The sequence below is a fragment of the Bubalus kerabau genome, chromosome 5 (assembly GCF_029407905.1).
Source record: "Bubalus kerabau isolate K-KA32 ecotype Philippines breed swamp buffalo chromosome 5, PCC_UOA_SB_1v2, whole genome shotgun sequence".
Lineage (NCBI taxonomy): Eukaryota > Metazoa > Chordata > Mammalia > Artiodactyla > Bovidae > Bubalus > Bubalus kerabau.
Window position 1 is genome coordinate 25276242 of NC_073628.1, and position 8809 is coordinate 25285050.

Sequence of the window (8809 nt, forward strand, 5' to 3'; positions counted from 1 at the left end):
ATGTCCATCGAGTCGGTGATGCCATCCAACCATCTCATCCTCTGTCGTCCCCTTCTCCTCCCATCTTCAATCTTTCCCAGAATCAGGATTTTTTCTGAGTCAGCTCTTCACATCAGGCAGCCAATGTATTGGAGCTTCAGCTTCAGCATCAGTCCTTCCAATGAATATTCAGAAATGATTTCCTTTAGGATGGACTGGTTGGATCTCCTTATTGTCCAAGGGACTCTCAAGAGTTTTCTCCAACACAACAATTCAAAAGAATCAATTCTTCTGCTCAGCTTTCTTTATGGTTCAACTCTCACATCCATTCATGACTAGTGGAAAAACCATAACTTTAGGTATATGGATGTTTGTGGGCAAAGAAATATCTCTGCTTTTTAATATGCTGTCTAGCTTGGCCATAGCTTTTTTTCCCAAGGAGCAAGTGTCTTTTAATTTCATGTCTGAAGTCACCATCTGCAGTGATTTGGTGCAACAAAAAATAAAGTCTGTCACTGTTTCCATTGTTTTCCCATCTATTTGCTATGAAGTGATGGGACCAGATGCCATGATCTTAGTTTTCTGAATGTTGAGTTTTAAGCCAACTTTTTCACTCTCCTCTTTCACTTTCATCAGGAGGCTTTTTAGTTCCTCTTCAATTTCTGCCATAAGGATGGTGTTATTTGCATATCTGAGTTTATTGATAGTTCTCCCTGCAATCTTCAATCTAGCTTGTGCTTCATCCAGCCTGGCATTTCTCATGATGTACTCTGCATATAAGTTAAATAAGCAGGGTGACAATATACAGCCTTGACATACTCCTTTCCCAATTTGGAACCAGTCTGTTGCTCCATGTCCAGTTCTAACTATTACTTCTTTTGACCTGTATACAAGTTTCTCAGCAGGCAGGCTAGGTGGTCTGGTATTCCCATCCCTTTAAGAATTTTTCACAGTTTATTGTCTAGCATCTCTTATTAAATATCATAAGCATTTGTGAAGTTTCCTGGGTTATTTATAACCTCAATTCATAAAATTAATAATATTCTCTTTATATTGGATTGTTTTCCATAATGCTACATCATGTATTATACAGCCCCTTACCTAATTTAGTTTGATTAGTAGATTTAAATATTATACAATATTTTGGGAAGATTCTAAATAAGTAATATGGAACTATGTAAAGTTTCAAAGAAGCCAAAAATTAAAATTTCAAATAGCACTATCTTTATTTTGATTCCTCAGAAGTTTAGTGCTTATTGGTCTTTTCCATCTCTCTTTCTTAGGCATTGCCTTGCAAAAAAATAAATCAAAATCACATAATCATGATAGCACAAGTCATATTTTGTATATGGAGAAACTCCTTTTTTATGAACAGTTTGAAGATCTTTTTTGAGAGTTTGATGCTTTTCTACTAAGAAGAGAACCCTCTTTTATTATAGAGTAGTATTCTTGACTTTCTTTCCAATATATATAAGCAAGGTGTGTAATATAGACATATATTTTTATTTTTCATGCACAAACATACATATATTTATAAAATAGGTTGAACTTCCCAAGACAAGTAAAAATAGTTTTTTAAAAAAAGACAAGTAGAAAGTAAAAATTCTCTAATTTTCTTTTTTAGATTTTCTAGGTTAAAATTTTACAAAGGTTAATCTGCGCAAAATACATATAACAATCAAAATGGTAATTTCATGGCTTCTCATCAAAGATAACAGTCTCAATTTCTTCTCTAGTTATATATAACTAAGCATTAATCATAATTTTCAGAATTATACTTTTAATTTATGCTTCAATTTTCAAATGGGTTATGGAGAACCATTGAAAGTACTTGAACTAGGGAGGGACAAAGCTGTGATTTCAGACATTGGTGTTTAGGGCTAAATAGGAGCATCTTGGAAAATACTAAAATTATCATTAGGAAGCACCATAGTTCAATATTACAGTAGTTCAGCCTAAACACAAAAAGCCAGAAGTTTTGTGGTAGCTGAGGTACATGGGTGGAGGTCACTGTGATTTTAGATGCTATGGTTTAGCATTTGAAAAATGTTAAATACATTCTTGGACAAAACAACATGATTATCAGAAATATTTATTAAGTTCCTTCCATGTCCTCTGCTTTGTGCTTAGATCTTGGAGCCAAACAGTAAACAAGATAGGAAAAATATTTTTTCTTATAGAATTTAGAGTTTATTAAGGAACACAGGTATTCAGGAAAAACAAACAAAAAAACTCTGATGTGTGTTATGATGGAGAATCTAGTAAAATTTATGAGAATGTGAATAATGACAGCTGACATGTATTAACTATTTACCATATGCCAGGCACTGATTCAGCCATTTTACTTGACATTTTTGATTTAATTAGCTCAGCAGCATGATAAAAGAGATTCCATTTTTACCATCCAATTTTACAACTTTAGTGAAAGATTAAATAAATTGCCCAAAGAATATAGGATGTAAGTAAATTAAGATTCACAATGCTCTCTCTACCTCCATAGTCCCTACTCATTTCTATCATAAGAAGAAATTGATAATTTCAATTATTGACATGTTGCAGAAAATGACCCAGTGAGAGAATCAGGTAGAAATTACAATTTTTTTTAAGTATAAGCTATAGAAAGAATATACAACATTGCAAATTATTTCAGAGACATTTCATAGTGAGAAGAGCTGAAGTGAGTTACTGAAACATTTTAAAAATTTCTGATGAAGACATACAGAAACCTGGAAATAGGAGCCTTACAGATGATATGTCCATTTGGGAAACTGGAATTAAAAGGGAATGAAGCCATGTAGTGGCCTTCTGTTCAGAGGTGAAGATAATGAAAACATGGGAATTTACTGTGGATCTACACTGAGGGTTGTACAATACCTAAAATGAAAAAGAGCAAAAGAGTGAGTCTCTAAGGAACTAAAGGCAGATCATGATCCAGCATATATAATTTCCATATTCCCTTTTATACATATGACCTACTCCCTAGGGAAAAGATTGAGAAGCATCTAGCCTGTTTTTGCCAAGTGCATTCATCATTACCCTCACTGTGAATCCTCTGTGTCTAATCCAGTAGCAAGTGTGATAATTAAAAGGCTTTATTTTCTCTGCTGCTTGAAAGGACTGAAATAATTATCAGAAAGCATAGTGGTGCAGAAAGACTTCTCAGGCATATGTCTAGGCTCGCACCTCTCAGGATAAAAGAAATCAAGCCTCAGGAATCTGAAATTGCATTTCCAGCCCCAACTGGGTAAAGACCAAGGATAAGGGAGACAGCCCTGAGGTTTTCTGAACTCAGGTGAGTTTCTGAATTCAATTTATATACTTATTGGCTGTTTTGAAATGAAGGGACAATGACTGAATGCATGCCCATTCTTTGTCATTTTGTGTAGATCTGAGACTTAGATGAAACTGGTGGAGGAATCTGTTAGAGGGTCATCAGAGAATGTTTAGAGACATTGGATGGCTCTGTCCTGATCTATCCTTCTTGCCCTTTGTGTTTCCAGAAATTTATTTGCATATAACAGTACTGGCCTTAATTCTGAAGTGTGTGATTTCCTTTGCTGCATTTAGCTCATATAAATCCACATCACTCTACCCTGATAAAGATAAAGGCAGATTCTGTGAGACCAGGTAGGACTAGTCTCTGACATTCCCAGTGTTTACCCTCCCTCGTAGATGAGACACTGTGGCAAGGGCTGAGTTGTTCTCTAATGGAACCCTTTCTCCTGTGTCCACAGATTCCCTTAAAGAAGAATGGCTCCTGGAAATGACTCTTTTGTGACTGAATTCATTCTGTTGGGATTAACAGACCAACCAGATCTCCAACTCCCCCTATTCTTTTTCTTTCTAGGAATGTATATGGTCACTGTGCTGGGCAATCTGGGCTTGATAATCCTAATTGTGCTAAATTCACATCTGCACACCCCCATGTACTTTTTCCTCTTTAACTTGTCCTCTATAGACCTCTGTTATTCTTCTGTGTTTACACCAAAAATGCTGCTTAATTTCATATCAAAGAAGAATATTATTTCTTATACGGGGTGCATGACTCAGCTCTACTTTTACTGTTTTTTTGTCATTTCTGAATGCTATCTGTTGACATCAATGGCCTATGACCGCTATGTGGCCATCTGTAAGCCACTTTTGTATAATGTTGTTATGTCCCCTAAAGTGTGTTCCAGCCTTATGCTTGGTTCCTACTTGATGGCTTTTTCTGGTGCCATGGCTCACACTGGATGCATGCTAAGACTGAATTTCTGTGATGCAAACACCATCAACCATTTTTTCTGTGACATCCTCCCTCTGCTCCAGCTCTCCTGCACAAGTACCTATATCAATGAATTGGAAGTGTTCATCGTGGTGGGCATCAACATCATTGTGCCCAGTTTCACAATCTTTGTCTCTTATGGTCTTATCCTCTCCAACATCCTCCATGTCAAGTCCACAGAGGGCAGGTCCAAAGCCTTTAGCACCTGCAGTTCCCACATCATTACTGTTTCTCTGTCCTTTGGATCAGGGGCATTTATGTATCTCAAACCATCTTCTGCTGTGTCTATGAATGAGGGTAAAATCTCTTCTGTCTTTTATACCAATACTGTTCCCTTCCTCAACCCCTTAATTTACAGCATGAGGAACAAAGATGTCAAACATGCTCTGAGAAAAACCCTGAGGAGGAGACAGTTTTGATTAGAAACACTCATTGTGTGCATGAGTTACACGCCAGTGAGATTCTGTTTAATTTTAGTGACAGCTTTCTTACCATATTATTTCTGTTATCTTTTTTCCTATTACCGTTAATAAATTTTAGTCCTGCTCGAATAAATTATTTAAATTTTTATATAAGTATTTGTTTTCCCCACTGTTTTCAAATTACATATCATCTCTATTTCCTGCTGCATAATATCATTAAATAGTAAATATATTATCTCTTTGTTTTCTTTATCATTTTGAAATTAGTTTTTATCACTGGGAAAAGATGAATACTCTCCAAATAATGCATTTCAGAAAAAAAGACAGTTCCAATTGAGCTATTTCAAATCCTAAAAATGTTGCTGTGAACGTGCTGCACTCAATATGCCAGCACATTTGGAAAACTCAGCAGTGGCTACAGGACTGGAAAAGGTCAGTTTTCATTCCAGTCCCAAAGAAAGGCAATGCCAAAGAATGCTCAAACTACTACACAATTGCACTCATCTCATGCGCTAGCAAACTAATGCTCAAATCTCTCCAAACCAGGCTTCAACAGTACATGAACCATGAACTTCCAGATGTTCAAGCTGGATTTATAAAAGGCAGAAGAACCACAAATTAATTGCCAGCATCCGTTGGATCATTGAAAAGTGAGAGAGTTCCAGAAAATCATTTACTTCTGCTTTATTGACTATGCCAAAGTCTTTGACTGTGTGGATCACAACAAACATGGAAAAATTCTTCAAGAGATGGGAATACCAGACCACCTGACCTGCCTCCTGAAAAATCTGTATGCGGGTCATTAAGCAACAGTTAGAACTGGACATGGAACAACAGACTGGTTCCAAATAAGGAATGCAGTACATCAAGGCTGTGTATAGTCACCCTGCTTCTTTAATTTATATGCAGAGTACATCATGAAAAATGCTAGACTGCATTAATCAAGATTGCTGGGAAAAATATCAATAACCTCAGATAGGCAAATGACACCACCCTTGTGGCAGAAAAGAGCAGAGTGAAAAAGTTGGCTTAAAACTCAACATTCAGAAAACTACAATAATGGCATCAGGTCCCATCACTTCATGGAAAATAGATAGGAAAACAATGGAAACAGTGAGAACTTATTTTGAGGGGCTCCACAATCACCGCAGATGTTGACTGCAGCCATGAAAGTAAAAGACACTTGCTTCTTGGAAGAAAAGCTATGAACAACCTAGATAGCATATTAAAAAGTAGAGACATTACTTTGCCAACAAAGGTCCATCTAGTCAAAGCTATGGTCTTTCCAGGAGTCATGTATGGATGTGAAAGTTGGACTATAAAGAAAGCTGAGTGCCAAAGAATTGGTACTTTTGAACTGTGGTATGGGAGAAGACTCTTGAGAGTCCCTTAGAGAGCAAAGATATCCAACCCGTCCATCCTAAGGGAAATCAGTCCTAAATATTCATTGGAAGGACTGATACTGAAGCTGAAACTCCAATGCTTTGGCCACCTGATGCAAAGAACTGACCCACTGGAAAAAACCCTGATGCTGGGAAAGATTGAAGGCAGGAGGAGAAGGGGACACAGAGGATGAGATGGTTGGATGGCATCTCCAACTCAATGGACATGATTTTGAGTTGTATGGAAAAGAAAAGGGAAACCCACTCCAGTACTCTTGCCTGAAGAATCCCATGGACAGAAGAGCCTGGTGGGTACCATCCCTGGAGTCGCAAAGAGTCAGACTTGACTGAGGGACAACATACACATACATACACATACAGACACAGGCACACAGGCAGTTGTATGGAGAAGGAAATGGCAACCCACGCCAGTACTCTTGTCTGGAGAATCCCATAGATAGAGGAGCCTGGCTGGCTACAATCTATGGGGTCGCAGAGAGTCGGACATGACTGAGCAACTAACACACACTCACAAGCTTGGAGAGTTGATGATGGACAGGGAGGCTTGGCATGCTGCAGTTCATGGTGTTGCAAAGATTTGGACAGGACTGAGCTACTGGAATCAAGATTGCCGGGAGAAATATCAATAATCTCAGATATGCAGATGACACCACCCTTATGGCAGAAAGTGAAAAGGAACTAAAAAGCCTCTTGATGAAAGTGAAAGTGGAGAGTGAAAAAGTTGGCTTAAAGCTCAACATTCAGAAAACGAAGATCATGGCATCTGGTCCCACCACTTCATGGGAAATAGATGGGGAAACAGTGGAAACAGTGTCAGACTTTATTTTTCTGGGCTCCAAAATCACTACAAATGGTGACTGTAGCCATGAAATTAAAAGATGCTTACTCCTTGGAAGGAAAGTTATGACCAACGTAGATAGCATATTCAAAAGCAGAGACATTACTTTGCCAACAAAGGTTCGTCTAGTCAAGGCTATGGTTTTTCCAGTGGTCATGTATGGATGTGAGAGTTGGACTGTGAAGAAGGCTGAGCGCCAAAATTGATGCTTTTGAACTGTGGTGTTAGAGAAGACTCTTGAGAGTCCCTTGGACTGCAAGGAGATCCAACCAGTCCATTCTGAAGGAGATCAGCCCTGGGATTTCTTTGGAAGGAATGATGCTGAAGCTGAAACTGCAGTACTTTGGCCACCTCATGCAAAGAGTTGACTCACTGGAAAAGACTCTGATGCTGGGAGGGATTGGGGGCAGGAGGAGAAGGGGATGACAGAAGATGAGATGGCTGGATGGCATCACTGACTCGATGGACATGAGTCTGAGTGAACTCCGGGAGTTGGTGATGGACAGGGAGGCCTGGCGTGCTGCAATTCATGGGGTCCCAAGGAGTCAGACACGACTGAGCGACTGATCTGATCTGATCTGATCTGAGCTACTGACCTGAACTGAACTGAGACTGAAAACATACCACTGGAAGTGTTTTTATCTGTCACTTGCAATAAGAAGGATGAATAAAGTACTGCGATTTTACTCTTAACTTTCCATATTTCACTTGGGAAGAATATATCTTGTTTAAATGCCAGAGATTGAAGGTTCAAAGACTATCAAGGATAATCCATTTAGCATCTGTAATTGTTTGGTGTAAACTTCTCTTGACAGTTTTATTTTTTACTTTTGTCAGTCAAGTTGACACATAACTGATCATCAAAATACAGGTTTTGCATGGATGGGAAAGGGAAGCCAAGAGTGGATAATGATTTACATAAAGTCAACACAAGTTTAAAAAGAAAAATAGGTAAATAGAGAGCATCAGTTTTTGGAGATAAATTATGAGGAGTAATTGCATCAAATAAGGAAGAGGTAGTTTATACAGAACTATGTTAGATAGTGAAAATGCTTACCTATGGATCCACTCTTTGTGGATAGCCCTAGAAATACTCTCTATATCACCAGATTTCTCTAAGATAGGGGGAAAGCTTAAGTTATTTAAGATTTAAAATTTTAAACCAACAGGGCTAGATGACTTTTGAATAACTAGATTATATCTGGGTTTTCTGGCTTTTATGTGGCTACACTCATATAGATTTTTAGGTACAGAAACATCAAATTGCAACCTGGAGAATAATGATAATGTGACAGAAATATTTGGTGAAAAAAACACATCATGAGAGATGATGTTGAATTAATTTTTAAGGCAAAAATGTGCTACTTTAAAACTCCTCAATATGCTGTATCAGTGAAAATGTAAACATTTTCTAAGGTAATTTGAATAATATTCTTTATTTAAAACTTTTTCAATCTCCAGTCAGTATTTGTGCATTTTGAAATTTGCCAAGGTGATTTCTGACTGGTTTGTTTTTAGATGTTCAGCACAAAGAAATCCTTGGTTGATGGTTTTCAATGACCATTCATATTCCATCACCTCACTGCAATATGAACATGATTGATTTTCTCTTAACAATTTCTATTTATATAAAATGTTCGATGTCAGTTAGAGTTTGTTTGTTTAAACTAGTGTTTCCCTATATAAACTTGTTTTTCAAATGGAAACAAATGTGCCTCTAAACAAGTGGACGTAACTGGGCCATTTGGAAACCTGCTGAGTAGAGCTGCATCTACTCTGTTATGTATTTTATAATGATTTGAATATCCCCAAAGTGAGTTGAGCCCGGTCACTAATCTTTCGAGAATCTCAAAATTAATATGAAACCTGTTCATTTGCATAAAAGAACTGCTCTTTAAAATGA

General features: G+C 37.5%; 1 protein-coding gene across 1 annotated transcript; it reads left to right on the top strand.

Annotated features, from left to right (window-relative positions):
• Positions 1-8809, top strand: LOC129653779 (olfactory receptor 8B3-like). The gene is made up of 3 exons (XM_055583468.1): positions 1-11; positions 3726-4645; positions 8787-8809. The coding sequence occupies exons 1-3, from the start codon at positions 1-3 to the stop codon at positions 8807-8809; spliced, it is 954 nt and encodes a 317-aa protein (XP_055439443.1).

Excerpts from the sequence above, each read along its gene's own strand:
- LOC129653779 (XM_055583468.1), top strand. Across the intron at positions 4,646-8,786 it reads TGCTCTGAGAAAAACCCTGA|AAAAGAACTGCTCTTTAAAA; the intron begins GGAGGAGACAGT and ends GTTCATTTGCAT.